General features: G+C 37.8%; 1 protein-coding gene across 6 annotated transcripts in view; it reads left to right on the forward strand.

Moving 5' to 3' along the window:
- The window catches only part of SYNE2 (spectrin repeat containing nuclear envelope protein 2), a 376660-nt gene that overhangs the window by 174861 nt on the left and 185649 nt on the right, over nucleotides 1-16150 (forward strand). For all 6 annotated transcript variants that reach the window (XM_028851601.2, XM_028851602.2, XM_028851605.2 and 3 more), the window contains exons 40-45: nucleotides 388-507; nucleotides 606-897; nucleotides 2046-2197; nucleotides 2943-3252; nucleotides 5323-5487; nucleotides 6468-6809. In XM_028851601.2, coding sequence (XP_028707434.2) covers nucleotides 388-507; nucleotides 606-897; nucleotides 2046-2197; nucleotides 2943-3252; nucleotides 5323-5487; nucleotides 6468-6809 — 1381 coding nt within the window. The remainder of the gene's footprint in view (nucleotides 1-387; nucleotides 508-605; nucleotides 898-2045; nucleotides 2198-2942; nucleotides 3253-5322; nucleotides 5488-6467; nucleotides 6810-16150) is intronic.

Below are 16150 nucleotides of genomic sequence, written 5' to 3' on the forward strand. Positions count from 1 at the left end.
GAGAGCACTGGGATATGCAGTACACACAAATTTCACACACAAAAGGCGTACTTTTCAATCCAGGTTTGGTGCTAGAAATATAAAAATTTGGGGAAAATCTTCACATTATTTAATGTAGCAAAGATTCATGGGATAGTCTGAAAAAAGTTTTCTGTTTGTTTCCTGTTCTCTATGAGACATTCGTGTGGTTTTCTTTAATACTATAGAACCCCGCTATCATATAGGCTGTTATTTAGATTTTGTTATATTACAAATTAAATTCTCTCTAAATTGTAACAAACATATATTATAAAAACCTGGTTGAGTCACAACGTTTGTGCCATCCTTTTCTTTGGTATAAACACTTTTTGCTAATTTTGTATTTAAACGTGGGTAATGCTCTTTTAGACTCCAGGATGACCACAGAAACCTGAGTAAGTGGATGACTAATCAAGAAGAGAAATGGAAAGGAATGGAAGAATCAGGGGAGAAAACTGAGCTGTTCTGCCAAGCTTTAGCTAGAAAGAGGTATAGCTGATCTTGTATGAAATATATTACCTGGGAATATGGTTTCTTCCATGGTGTGGTTACTCCTATAAACTTTAAATGGTATTTGGAATTTACAGCGAACAGTTTGAATCTGTGGCCCAGTTGAACAACTCTTTGAAGGAATATGGGTTTACTGAAGAAGAAGATATAATAATGGAGTCAACATGTTTGATGGATAGATACCAGACATTACTGAGACAACTAAGTGAAATCGAGGAAGAGGATAAGTTACCACCCACAGAGGACCAGAGATTTAATGATCTTGCACATGATGTAATTCATTGGATAAAGGAGATTAAAGAGTCCCTTATGGTTTTGAATTCATCCGAAGGCAAAATGCCACTTGAGGAAAGAATCCAAAAAATCAAGGTATAACTATGGAAACTAAATTTCAGAAATCTGAGTGAACTCTAGTTTTGAAAAGATTTAGAGGAAATCTAAATGCTTCTTAATGGAAAATCAGATCACTGTGGAATGGTTGAAGAAATTCAGATCACTGAGCTTACAAAAAAGAAGGGTTGTGACGAATCTAAAATTATTTCAATGCAAATGAAAGAGAGAAAGCATGTCCTGTCTTAGAGAGAGCAGTGCCTATTGTCCCTCTTCACTGAGTGCAGAAGAATTGAGATAAAGACAATGGATCAGAGCTGCTGGTGGAGGGGAGTTTGCTGGGATGTCAAAAGAACATATGTCAGTGTAGCAGAAGCATCAGCAATGTCGAGGCAGGGGAATTCTTCAGAGTGGATATGGTTCATAAAAGGTTATTAGATAGTGGGCGGGGAAGCAAGGAAGTCTCAGGCTCCCTTGGGCTCCCTTTTTATCTAAGGGGAGATTCAATAAACAATTTTAAAAATTAAAATTTAATTATAGTAAATTAAAAAATTCAATCACTAGATAAAAATACAGGGGACAGAAGCACTTGTGCTTCAAAAGAACTCTAGGAGAATTGAAATCACATTCGTTGAAGCATTCTTAGAGGAAGAAATGGTCAAAAATCGTGAGCTCTTCAGGTTGGTGAGACTTAGTAAATAATCAGAGTCATCTGGGATTATATCCAGATGGTTTCCCAGAGAAAGTGAGAATGAGAATTAATTATGTCATGGTAGAGAAACAAGAGTTGGCATGAGGGACACTGCATTTTCCTATGGGAAGTCATAAGCCAATGCTTAGGTTATAAAAATGTCTTATCAGATTGTTATCATAACTCTTCATCCATAAATAATAGAGTGGATAGGAAGAGGTTTGGCCGGGGTTTTGGGGGCATAAAGGAAGTATTGAAAATCTAGAGAAGGACAGGAATGCAGTCAGCTCAAACTGACAAATATTTATGGAGAACTAACTGTATATAATGTGAAGAGAGATATCTTTGTCTTTTGGGTACATATAAAAATGAAAAGATTATGTTGAAATATACACTACGGATAGAATCTCTATATGAAGCTTACAAATAAAGAGATACCATGTAGTATCTCTAAGTAATGCAAATGACATTATGAAATCTCTTTTATTTAATTCAGGAAATCATCTTGCTGAAGCCTGAAGGGGATGCCAGAATAGAGACCATCATGAAGCAGGTTGAGAGCAGCGAGGCCCCGCTGGTTCAGAAGACCCTCACTGATATCAGCAACCAGTGGGACAACACACTCCATTTAGCTAGTACCTACCTAAGGTAAAGGGCATGCCTGCACCACTTGCATCATTTCCCATTGCCCAGTGAAGCCATAACGAGTATGTTTTGTCTGCCTCCTGGGTTTGGATATAAAGAAAGTCAGTAATGTCAGGGACATCCACAGTGTCAGAGACAGAAACCAGAACCAGACAACCTCATTATCTGCGTGGTATCACTGTAGAATAATTAATGCTCTTAAATATTTATTTTAAGAAATTCTTAAATATGTGAACATTGATAAATGTTGGCTGAATCCAACGAATGTAATTCTAGTGAAAATTCTTAATTCATATCATGTCTACAATGGTACATTTTAGTATTTAGAAATGTGAATTTTATGTTTTGTCTGAAGAGCCAATCAGATCTTAATTTTAAGCTATAGAAAGCATAAACTAGTTAGTTGGTTAATATACTGAATGTTTATTTTACTTTGTGAAGAAGTAAAATATGGGAAAATATAATTAATAGAAACTGTTGGGACTTGTTTGAAATCTAAATTATTAAATATTCTCTGGTCAAATTATGTAACAGAAAACAATTATTTTTTAGTAATACTCCAATACTTTCTGTCTTGGTTTCTGAGCTAAACAGTGTTATTTAGAATGTTCTAATATCAAGAGTGTCTGGAAACAGTGTATATTAGTGTTATTTTAATGTTTATTAAGATATATGTTACACAATATGCAAAATGCTAGTCCATTTTGCTAAATATCATTTCATTTATAAAATATTTTGTGAAATTTAGCCATCAAGAAAAGCTTCTACTAGAAGGAGAGAAATATTTACAAAGTAAGGAAGATCTGAGATTAATGCTCATAGAACTAAAGAAGAAACAGGAAGCAGGTTTTGCTCTACAACATGGTCTGCAGGAGAAGAAAGCTCAGTTAAAGATTTATAAGAAATTCCTCAAGAAAGCACAAGATTTGACATCCTTGCTAAAGGAGTTAAAATCTCAAGGAAATTACCTCTTGGAGTGCACTAAAAATCCCAGCTTCAGTGAAGAGCCTTGGCTGGAAATAAAGCATCTACATGAAAGTCTTCTTCAACAACTGCAGGTGAGGTGGTCAAAATAATGCTTTAAATGATTGTTCTAATTACACATAAGTATGCAAGACATATGTGGAACTTTCTGTTGTTGTTCATTTTGTTTTATTTTATTTTATTTTATTTTATTTTTTGAGACAGGGTCTCTCTCTTTGCCCAGACTGGAATGCAGTGGCATGATCTCAGCTCACTGCAGCATCAACCTTTGTGGACTCAGGTGATCCTCCTGCCTCAGCCTCCCGAGTAGTTGGAGCTACAGGCATGCACCGCTACACCTGGCTCATTTTTGTATTTTTTTAGAGATGGGGTTTTGCCATTTTGCCCAGGCTGGTCTTGAAATCTTTGGCTTCCCAAAGTGCTGGGACTACAGATGTGAGCCACACCTGGCCTGTTGTTCTCTTGGTAAACTGAGAGCTTTCTAATTTAATTGATCTTGTTTATTTATTTTTTTGTTTGTTTTTAGAGACAGTGTCTTGCTCTGTCACCCAAGCTAGAGTACAGTGTTGCAATCATAGTTCACTGCAGCCTCGAACTCCTAGGCTCAAGCGATCCTCCCACATCAGCCTATCTAGTAGCTAGGACTACAGGCATGAGCCAGCACACCCAGCTAATTTTTTTATTTTTGTAGAAATGGGGTCTCGCTTTGTTGCCCAAGCTGGTCTAGACCTCCTGGCCTCATATAATCCTCCTGCCTCAGACTCTGGAATAGCTCAGATTACCTGCATGAGCCACCGCGCCCAGCTCCTAATTTATCATTTTTAGATGAAAATCCTAACTCTCAAGGATGGAGGAATAAATCCAGCTCATTTTGCTATTGTATTCGTTGATGATGATATTATATTCTCTCATCAAAATTCCCCTCTTTAGGGGTAGAATGGGTTAAGATTTTTCAGGCATCTCTATGAAGGTAACAGTGTCAGTATTATCCATCCATCCGTCATCTGTTGTTAGTAGTTTATGTCAGTTGTCTTATATCCACCTTCTTATCAGTGCCTCTCCCTCAGCTCTTCCTGTCTGATCTTCAGTAAAATAATTACAAGGTAGGCTGGGCGCGGTGGCTCACGCCTGTAATTCCAGCACTTTGGGAGGCCGAGGCAGGTGGATCACGAGGTCAGGAGATCGAGACCATCCTGGCCAACATGGTGAAACCCCGTCTCTACTAAAAATACAAAAATTAACTGGGCATGGTGGCGGGTGCCTGTAGTCCCAGCTACTCGGGAGGCTGAGGCAGGAGAATCACTTGAACCCAGGAGGTGGAGGTTGCAGTGAGCCAAGATTATACTGCTGCACTCCAGCCTGGTGACAGAGCAAGACTCCGTCTCAAAAAATAATAGTAATAATAATTACGAGGTAAAATGTCAGCTTGTCCTGAGGGAGTATATTCTTTTAATAGAACTGTTTATAATTTTTCATACACTGAAAGCCAGATGCCATGTAAAGATTGCCTGGGTAAGAAATCCTGCTTGTCCAGATAGCAAAAGTTGGGCAGGGGTTAAGATAGACCTGTTCTTCTGTAAATTGTTTAGTAGTTGCTGCTTTTTGATCAGCTGTGGTCATTGTATTTTCCTATCCCAGGGAGAGAAACTAAAGGTAGTTTTACTTTTGAGTTAGGATTACATTTTCCTAACACACAAGTTTGGAGTTTGATTTTTAAGACATGAATCTGAGGTTAGTTTGATCTCATGGCCTCATTTCCAAGTGTGGAAATTGGTAGTTGGTTTTATTGCAAAGGATAATTAAGGAAGCTACTTTATCATGAATGTTTAGGATTTAATGATATAATTTGTAGGTATTTCATTTTATAAACATCTTGACAAATAAATTGTCTTCATGAAGGGGAAATGAAGGCAAAGAAGTATGGAAAAAACAAATTGTTTTCAATAAGAGTCATTTTTGGCCAGGGGGAGATGGAGACTTTGCATGAAATATCTCAAACTCTAAAATCATAACTCTAATTTATAGCCCTATTCCTGTTTCAAGATGAAACTTGTAAACAGCTATTTATTAGTCATTTAATTATGTTGTGAGTGAAAAAAATCAGAGAGAAATAGTTTGTAAATTGTCTGTGGCTTTATTTTTAGGGTTCTGTGCAAAACTTGGAAGGTCACGTTCGAGAACATGATTCATACCAGGTTTGCGTCACAGACCTGAATACTACATTGGATAATTTCTCCAAGGAATTTGTCAGTTTTTCTGATAAGCCTGTGAATCAAATAGCGGTTGAGGAAAAATTGCAGAAACTGCAGGTACTAAACAGTGTCCAGACATGATAGACATTTAAAAAAAAAATCAATGTTAATTACAACGTAATTAATCAGTGTCCTCTGTCAGAAATTCCACTGGTATTCCGATGACTCTTAGGTAATTAAAGCTCTGACCAGTCATAATAAATGAGGATGTCTTTCTTTAGAGGACAAATCCATTTATAATTTGAATTGACCCTCACTTGGTGGGCCCTCAGAGACAGTTTTACCCACTAGACTGTAGGACCTTGAAAGGCCTGTATGTTACTCCTTTATGTAACTTCAAAATCTATCCTAGTACTTGGCTGTTAGTTGGATGAATGAATGATTGAGTGAATGCTTCTTGTGTAGCCCATTAGGATAACTACGACTGATAAATTGTACATCGTTCACCTGGACTTATTCTAGTTCAAAGTAGCTGCTGCAGTACATCAAATTCCTTTTGAGTCTAGAGTTTTAAAATTAGTCATATTTGTTTACGCATTTATTAAATATTGATTTTCTGCTATATTTAAGATAGTACACTAGATGAATTTCTCATCAACACAAAGTTTTGCTCTGAATTTTAAATATTAGCATTAGATTCATGTGGGTACATTCTAAATGATTATTCTTTTTAATACTTTTCACATAATAGGCACCTATTATTCAGTGTTTTGATTGTATGACAAAGACGTATCTTGAACAAAACATATGTATTCAAGGAATATCTATTGATTGCCTCCTGTGTTGTAAGAACCGTGCTGTGAAATTTTTCTAAATTACTTGTTGCAAACATTTTAGTATCTTAAAATACCTATTTGAGAATTTGATCCAAGATGCAACATGGGTTTACATTTTGCTCAAGTTTCTTCTGTGTGATACAAGTTGTTAAGTTTTTAAATATTTCCACTGGTGAAGCAAGAGTACTCTGTGATTTACAAAAGTCAATTAACTTTTGTGGCAATTGAATGGAGATATAACAATCTTTTCTCCACTCATAGGAACTAGAGAATAGACTCAGTTTACAAGATGGCACATTAAAGAAGATTTTAGCTTTAGCAAAATCCGTCAAGCAAAATACATCTTCAGTGGGGCAGAAGATTATTAAAGATGATATAAAATCACTTAAGTGTAAACAAAAAGATTTGGAAAACAGACTTGAATCTGCTAAGCAGGAGATGGAATGTTGTCTCAATAGCATTCTCAAATCAAAACGCTCAACAGAGAAGAAAGAAAAGTTTACTCTACCAGGCAGAGAGAAGCAGGTCACTTCTGATGTGCAGGAGTCTACTCAGGAATCAGCTGCAGTGGAAAAGTTGGAGGAAGACTGGGAAATAAACAAGGTAAGTGCTTGTGATTGCACTTTCAAGACAGTGAGTCTGAGAATGAAGAGGTATTTGGCTCTGAAAAGAGGGTCGTGAATCAAGCATTCTGATTTCATAATTAAATCCTCAATGTCCTGGCTATTTATGAAGCCTACTTGTAAAAAGAGCTCTTAGAAAATTGTCCAGGATTTCAGTGGTGAAATATTGCTGTTCAGTCTGTTAAAATGTCAGTCATCAATTTAGGTTTGTTATTCTCTCTGATAGGTAATCAGATGCCGTTTCTTGGGTCAAGAGCCCAAAGGCAAATTAGAAAGGCGAAAGAAAAGAAAATGTGCATTACCTATTTTCTCAGGAAAAAAATCCAAAATCCTAATTTTTGGGGGGTTGATTTCATAATGAAATCAGAGACTGTTGGAAAGGATAGTTTCTTATCTTTTTCTTCTTGTGTTAACCCTCTGTTGTTAGATCACTTAGTGTGAGGATAGCAACATTTAGGCTCCTAGTTTTCCCTGGGGAGAAGAAAGAAGAATGTTTTCTTGTTTTCACTGTAAACAATCACATGGATACATTTCTTGTGGCTCCTAAAGTGCTTTTTCATAGGTTACAGATTGAAATGGGAATCGCACAAAGAGAGATCCAGTCAACTATATTTGAGAGGATCTCCCTGGCAGGCAGCTTCTCACAGTCAGGGTCCAGTGGGACAATAGTGAAGGTTAGAACATTCAGGTATGAGTTCCCATCAGGTTTTTAGGGAGTATGTAATCAACATGAATAAAGAGAACATGCACTTTTGTTGTCTCCCTAGAACAGAAATGCATGGAAGATTAAAGGAACCAGGCAGGATTTTCTAAAAATATGTAAAACAATGTGAAATGCCTATGGAGCGTCTCTCTGTGAGGAAAGTTTTTAAAACAAATCCCACAGTGTTAGATATTGCTAAGGAAATGTGTCAGGCCGGGCATGGTGGCTCACATCTGTAATCCTAGCACTTTGAGAGGCCTTGGAGGATCCCTTGAGACCAGGCTGGGCAACATAGCAAGACCCCTGTCTACCAAAAAATAATAATATTAATAACCGGGCATGATAGTGAACGTCTGTTAGCCCAGCTCCTTGGGAGGCTGAGATGGGGGATCACTTGAGCCTAGGAATTTGAGGTTACAGAGAGCTGTGATTGTGCCACTGTACTCCACCCTCGGCGACAGAGTGAGACCCTATCTCTAATCTTTTTTTTTTTTTTTTGAGACGGACTTTCACTCTTTTTGCCCCGACTGAAGTGCAATGGCGTGATCTTGGCTTACCGCAACCTCCGCCTCCTGGGTTCAAGCGATTCTCCCGCCTCAGCCTCCCGAGTAGCTGGGATGATAGGCATGCTCTACTACGCCTGGCTAATTTTGTATTTTTAGTAGAAGACGGGGTTTCTCTAAGTCTTTTAAAAAGGAAATATGTCTTAGAGGATTAAGAGATCGGTGAGTGATGTTCTTGATGTTGTATGTGTGAAAGAAACTTTTAAAACAGTATTTAAATAGCAGTAGTTAGGCAAGAGTTAGTGGCTCATACCAGTAATCTCGGCATTTTGGTGGGCTGAAGTGGGAATATCACTTGAGCCCAGGAGTTTGAGATCAGTCTGGGCAACATAGGGAGATCCCATCTCTACAAAAAATTTAAAAATTAGCTGGGCATGGTGGCTTGCACCTGTGTTCCCAATTATTTGAGAGGCTGAGGTGGGAGGATTGCATGAGCCCCAAAGGTTGAGGTTGCAGTGAGCCATGATTGTGTCACTGTACTTCAGCCTGGGCAACAGAGCAACACCCTGTCTCTAAATAAATAAAATGATAAAGTCAAAAAGGAAGGAAAAATACCTGAGTGCTTTCTATGAGATAGGTTGTACAAGAGGGCACAGTCCTAACACATGAGCTTGCTAAAGGGAGTTACTTGCCTAACAACTTTTAAACTAACTTCCCAGATCCATTTTGACTGTGAACCCTCAAAACTCAATAGAAAATCATAATCTAAAAATAAGAATTGTTTTTGGCTGGGTGCAGTGGCTCACAGCCGTAATCTCAGCAGTTGGGGAGGCCGAGGTGGATAGATTGCTTGAGCCCAGGAGTTCAAGACCAGCCTGGGCAACATGGTAAAACCCAGTCTCTACAAAGAAAAATACAAAAGTTAGCCAGAGGTGGGTGGCACATGCCTATAGTCCCAGCTACTTGGGAGGTTGAGGTGGGAGAATTGCTTGAGCCCAGGAGGTTGAGACTGTAGTGAGCCGAGATTGTGCCACTGCACTCAAGCCTGGGTGACAGAGCAAGACCCTTGTCTCAAAAAAAAAAAAAAAAAAAAAAAAGCTTTTACTTAATCTTGGATGATAAGAGTTGTTGATAGTTTATGATACAAATTTAAGGGTTATTGATAGTTTATGATACTTCATTTAAATGTTTTTTTCAAGGCAAATGGAGGAATTGAAGTCCTCAAATAATTTTCATAAGTCTGGATACAGATAACTAGTTTTTATTCTCTAGTAACCTTTTCTTTATTCTTTTGTAACATGGCTATTTTTCTGTATCTGCGTGACTTATTTTCTCTGAGTACTGGCTGTATTTACTTGTATGTAATATTAGAGTATGTAATATTATATAACATTAGTCTATTAAGGTCAAGAGCAGTTTTAAGGTTGAACAGCAACTAGCAAAAGAGATCAGATTTATGCTTAGATGAATAAAGTACATGTATAATGTGACAAATGACATAACTGTGTTAAGGACTTAAGCTGGATTCTCAATATGATGAATACATAGGACACATAAAGGCACAGTTTACTGAATTATAAATTTGATATAAAATCATTGTGATAGTGAAAATAAGCACTTTAGTCATTAAAAACATTACTTGAGACCTGTTTTGTGCTAGTCATTCTGCTGTAACATGAGGATATAGTTGTCACAGCTTAAAATCTAACACTAATTAAATAGCTAATTAATACTCACTTCATATGCCTTTTTGAAATCCAGAGAGGCTTTTATCAGATTATTTTGAATAGACTCCAGAAGAATTTTTAGCAAGTTTTTATTTCTTTTATTGTTTCTTTAATAAATGTCATTAATCTTAGAGTTTTGTTGAAAATGTGATGGCAATTTCCAAAAATTGCCATCATAGCATGTATATATTTGAATCCATTGCCAAGAATTTCATTTCAGATGAAATGCAGGTGATTTTGTAGATCTGGACCTTTGGTTGACCTTTTCTTTAATACTGGAAATGTTCAGGCAGACCTAGAAACAAAAGAAGTTGCAAAATTCAGTATGACAGGTATTTGTGCTTATGATTCAATACCATACTGCATATTTTTATAGATGCGTATTTCTGAATTTTTACATATGAGTAGGCAGAAGTACCTTCCGTCTCCTCTTTCCTATGTAGATTAAGTGAAGCAACAGATTAAGATATGGTAAAAAGTGAAGACCGTCACATCTCTTAGGATTTTATGTTCCCATAAAGGGAAATGATAAAGAGGAAAAACAGGGAAACTCATACATTTCTATATTATTTTTTTCTAAAAAATCATAATGCAACATTACAGCTTATCTGGTATCAAATGATCTTTCTTGCCCCATCCTTCCAAAATAGCAACCTACATGACATAATTGCTTTTTAAAAACTGAAAACCTTTTGTCTGTAATTACTTCTTTGATTTCCTTATCATTGGCATAATTGTTAGCATTTCTGAGTTGATTTTGTTCTTTTCAGAAGTTTCTGAACATTTCTAATTTGATGTTTAAGAAGGCATTTGTAGATAAATCTTGGAAGGTAGATGATCACATGCAGGCAAAATGTGCAAAGCTCTACCTGTGGGTGAGTGAGCTGGAACAAAGCCTGGAGTCAGAACTTGAATGAGAAGGAAACTGCTTACTGGAGGGTTTTCAATCCTGGGGTGAATTATGTCTATTTCTGATGTTGTTTATCCTGTTAACTCGGTAGAAAAAAGTTGTAACAGAGCACATAGTTGGGCCGTGTGTCAACTACAGTGTCCTACTTTGCCCTTTCTGGCCAGTATGTAAATCTTGCATCACACTGCAGAGGTATTTTCACAATCCAAAATTTATTCCTTAATGGGATAAACAACTTACATTGTGCATGTTTGTTTGTTTGTTTCCATGTATAATAAACAACATACATTTGAGAACATGCTCCAAAGTTGTAAAATCTCAGGCTAAAAAGACCTTAGAAATTGTCTAGCCTAACCCTTGTATTTCAGGTGAGGGAATTGAAGTCCAGCAGAGCTAAGACTAGAACCTAGGCATCCTTTATTTATTTTTTATGAATTTTAGAAACAGGGTCTGGCTCTGTCACCCAGGCTGGAGTGTAGTGATAGTGCAGTCATAGCTCACTGCAGCCTTGAGTTCCTAACCCTAAGCCATCCTCCTGCCTTAGCTTCCTGAGTAGCTAGGACTCCAGGCATGTACCACAATGCCCAGCTAATTTTTGTATTTTTTTTTTGTAGAGACCCAGTCTTACTATGTTGCCCAGAGTAGTCTTGAAGGCATCCTATCTCTCTTCAGTCTGATGCTCAGAACTTTACTATTTCATTTTACAAAATGTGTTATATGAGTGGAAAATTCAGATCCAAAAAAGTTTGAGGAATGTAGGGTTAAACAAATTCAAATAGGTTTTCTTTACTGTGTGACCTTTTAAAGCCTTTAATAGGCTAATGTGCTGACTGACCTCAGTGGACTCTTTATTGAGTTCTCATGGATACCTTGTCCCATTTGAATACAAATCCTGGCATTTGTTTCAAACTTTCTTTTTCCTCTTTTTCTTCTTTAACTTAAAAAATCAACTCCCCTATTCTAAGAATGTTTTCAACTTTCTCCACTCTTTCAGCCCAGCCAAACCCTGTTCTATCATTCTTTTTTGTTTTTTGTTTGTTTGTTTGTTTGTTTGGAGAAAGGGTCTCCCTCTGTCGCCCAGGCTGGAGTGCAGTGGCGCCATCTTGGCTCACTGCAACCTCTGCCTCCTGGACTCAAACGATCCTCCCCACCTGCCTCCTAAGTCGCTGGGATCACAGGTGTGTACCACCACACCAGCTAATTTTGTATTTTTGGTAGAGACGGGGTTTTGCCATATTGCCCAGGCAGGTCTCAAACTCCTGGGCTAAGGCAATCCTCCCTTCCACCTTGGCCTCCCAAAGCGCTGGGATTACGGGCATGAACCACCACCCCTGGCCACCCTGTTTGTATCATTCTTGACAGATGTCTGGTCAACAGCTGCTACATTGACAGACCCTCAGTTTCTTTCCATTTTACTCTATAACCCACACATTTAAAAAAATTTTTTTTAATTTTTTTCCCCAGTCACCTGCAGGCCAAAGACAAATATACTATTTAAATTGGAAATGGATGACTGAGTAAAATTCTTATTCTGGTTTAAATTTTCTGGTTTCAATTCTTCTGTACATCTGCTCAGTTTAAATTCATTGAATGAGGCAGTGAATAGCATCCCCACATAGACATGGTCTCTGTTCTCATAGAGCTTCTAATCTAGATGGGGGATACACATTAATCAACTAATTATCCCAATGAAAATCTAATTACGGGAACCGAAGGAAGGAACCTAGTTCCATGATAGTCTTTTACCAAGAAATCTGACCTACACTGCGGTGTCAGAGAGAGCTCCCAGGAAGCAGCGTTGGAAGAGAGACTGGAAGTGTCAGTTGGAGTTAACAGAGCTCAGGGCTGGGTGTGGAGAGCATTTTTGACAGAAATACTGTTCCTCTTTTGGTGGGGGAGAGCGTGAGGAATTTCGGAAGCTGACTAGGAGCACCGTGGCTACAACATAGAGGCAGATGGCAGAGGAGAGTGACAGAGATGAGGCCCGAGAGATAGGTGTGGCTGGCTGTGCCTTACGGGTCACATTAACATTTTAGATGTTATACTAAGAGAAACTGGCAGCCTCTGAGACTGTGTTGATCTGGCTTTTGGTTTTGTCTCTAATGGTGATGATGTATGCTTATGCAAAGAGTTGTTTTTCACTGCTTTATATTGTAAAGCTGTAGAGAAGAAAGAAATACATCCTTTAGAGCTGGTATGACACTCTGCCCCATTGTTGCCAGGTTACAAGTATTGGATTTAGGTTTCTGCCTGTCACAAAGTTACCACAGCCATGGGCTGTAGCCCCTGAATGGGAAAAGGGATAGTGAAGCTGTCACTGACTTGCCCCTTGTGACTGTGCTAACATGTTAGCCAAGCTGGAGACCATGCTCAGTCATTTAGAGCTCAGTGTTTTCAGTGCTGAAGTGGAATGTTTACTTTGTGAGTCAGGGGATATAAAGATGAAAATGTCTTGGTCTTGCCCTTAGGAGGAGTTGATGATATTCTTCTCACCTCCTATTCCTTTCCAAACAAACCCAAATGAAAGGAAAGATACGTGTTTAAAAAAAGCAACATTTGGAAAAAAAGAGTAAACATTGTTGGCCATGTAACCCAGCCATGCTTTGATAGAATGGTCATTTTCCACTTTAAATTTATTATTAACTTTCAACATTCTATTTATGCTCAGAAGCTCAATATGTATGCTTTAGTACACTGTTTAAAATTATACTTTGTCTTGGAGTTTATGCTAACCATAATTTCTTTTTTAAATAGAGAAATTTCAGGAGCAGGGAGAAGGGAAAGAATTAGGTGTCCAGGGGCTTAGAATTTATAAGGGCTCCATGAGAGGCTGTGCATTGGTAGATACTCCAGAATAGACACGGGCCCTTGAAAGCTTGTACCTCTGGGGAAAAGTAGACCAGGAAAATCTCAAGTCGGAGAAAGGACTAGGAAGCTTCTTTTTCCAGTTACATATAGAAATAAGAGGTCTTGCATGAGAAACCTCAATCAACCCTACATCTTAAGCAGGTTTTGAGTCTGAGTTTATACTAATTTGCATTGTGGAGCAGGTCTAGCCAAGAAATTAACATGACAGTCAGTCTCTAATCTGTGTGTCTGTCTACCTACCTACCTACCAGTCAGGCCAAAGAGATTCCCACAAGTACGTTAAAAGAAGAAAGTCTGATAACAAATAATTAGTAAGAATGAATGAATAAATAAATAAATAACACAAAGGAACACTCTACCACAAGGAGGAGTACTCATCACATCAAATGAGAGAATACCGTAAGAAAGTGAGATAATGCAGCAATCTGAAAGATATTTTACCATAATGTGTTTAAAATGATTAGTGATTAAAAAAAGAAATTGAAATCAAAGGGAAAGAATACCGTACTTTGAGGAATCATAAGGGACTTCCACCAAACAACCAAAAAAGTCATTAAATGCAGATTGTTCTGGACAAATTAAGCAGCAAATTTGACATAGTCTGAAGAGACTTAGAATATATGACTGAGAAAATTATCACAAAATCCATCATCTATAAAGAGATGTACCCCCTACTGTAGAGGTGAGGTTTAAAAAAAGTGTGTGTATGTGTGTATATACACATGTGTATATATGTGTATGTGTATATACGTATATATGTATATATGTGTGTATATATGTATATGTATGTATATACATATATGTGTGTGTATGTATATACATATGTATGTCATATATATGACAGAAAATAGGAAGGAATTTTAAGAGAGCCAGAGGCTATACTGCAATGATTGAACACATTTCTGACAAGAGCTTTAGAAGGAGAGAATAGAGAGATTGGAGGAAAGGCAAAACTTAGAATTTTCCAAAATTGAGCAAAAATATAAATCTTGTTTCAAGAACAGAGAGCCTTGAACAGACTAAATAAAAATAAACTCTTATCTAAAAGCATTGTAGTTAAAATAGTAAAACACCAGGGCCAAAAAGAAGAATCTTAAAGGCAACTAGAGAAAAAAGATGACCTCTAATAAAACAAGTATGTCAATAATAAATTTCTCAATATGGAAAGTCAGAAGGCACAAATGAGATCTTCAAGGAGCTGTCAACCTAGGAGAAAGTAACTGTCAACCTGGCTGAATTATCATTCTAGAATGAGGCAAAATACATTTTGAGACAAAGACTGAAAGTTTACCTATGTCAAACTTCAAACAAAATATATTAAAGAAAAGCTTAAATGTGAAGAGAAAAAATGTAAATCTTTACAAGAGAATATGAAAGAACATGTTTGTGATCTTGGGGCGTAGAAGACTTTTTTAAACAGGCCCTAAAACCACAAGCTTCAATAGGAAAAGAGAGATAAATTTTCACTAGATTAAAACAGCGAGCTCTTGGCTGGGCGCGGTGGCTCACACCTGTAATCCCAGCACTTTGGGAGGCCGAGGCGGGCGGATCACGAGGTCAAGAGTTCGAGACCAGCCTGACCAATATAGTGAAACCCCGTCTCTACTAAAAATACAAAAGTTAGCTGGGCGTAGTGGCGCATGCCTGTAGTCCCAGCTGCTTGGGAGGCTGGGGCAGGAGAATCGCTTGAACCCGGGAGGCAGAGGTTGCAGTGAGCCGAGATGGCACCACTGCATTCCAGCCTGGGCAACAGGGCGAGACTCTGTCTCAAAAAAAAAAAAAATAGTTAAAAAAAAAAAAAACGGCAAGCTCTTGTTCAACACAAGACATCATACACAAAGTTTAAAGACAATCTACTGAAAGATAATGACAATGCATGTAACTATTAGAAGATTAACATCCAGAATACAAAAAAAGCCAAAAATCACTAAGAACACAAAAAAATGGACAATGGATATGCAAAAGCAATCACAGAAGTTAGGACTCGTATGTCCAATGAACATATGAAGAGTAGCTCAGGCCAGGCGCTCTGACTCATGCCTGTAATCCCAGCACTTTGGGAGGCTGCGGCAGGAAGATTGCTTGAGCCCAGGAGTTCAAGACCAGGCTGAGCAGCAAGGAAGACCCCAACTCTAGAAAATATTTTTAAAAATTAGCTGGATGTGGTGATGTGTGCCTGTAGTCCCAACAACTTGGGAGGCTGAAACAGGAGGATCACTTGAACCTAGGAGATTGAGGCTGCAGTGAGCCATGTTCACACCACTGCACTCCAGCTTGGGTGACAGAGCAAGACCCTGTCTTAAAAAAAAAAAAGAAAAGAAAATATGAACTCTATCACTATGCTGGTAGGAATATAAACAGTAAGTCAGTGTGGAGAATAAATCAATAACTCTCTATTGAGAATCAAAGGGAGCACATTACTACCAGTATTTTTAACTCTACTCTACATAGATATCCTACGGAACTCCACACATGCACAAGAAGAATCATACAAGGGTATATATCACAGCACTATCTATTATATGAAAAGGTGGAAACAATATTGTTGTCCACAGTAGTCTAACAGATGAAAAATTCATTTTCATTCATTCAGTATAATGAACTAGATTT

This window comes from Macaca mulatta, chromosome 7, assembly GCF_049350105.2.
Source record: "Macaca mulatta isolate MMU2019108-1 chromosome 7, T2T-MMU8v2.0, whole genome shotgun sequence".
Taxonomy (NCBI): Eukaryota; Metazoa; Chordata; class Mammalia; order Primates; family Cercopithecidae; genus Macaca; species Macaca mulatta.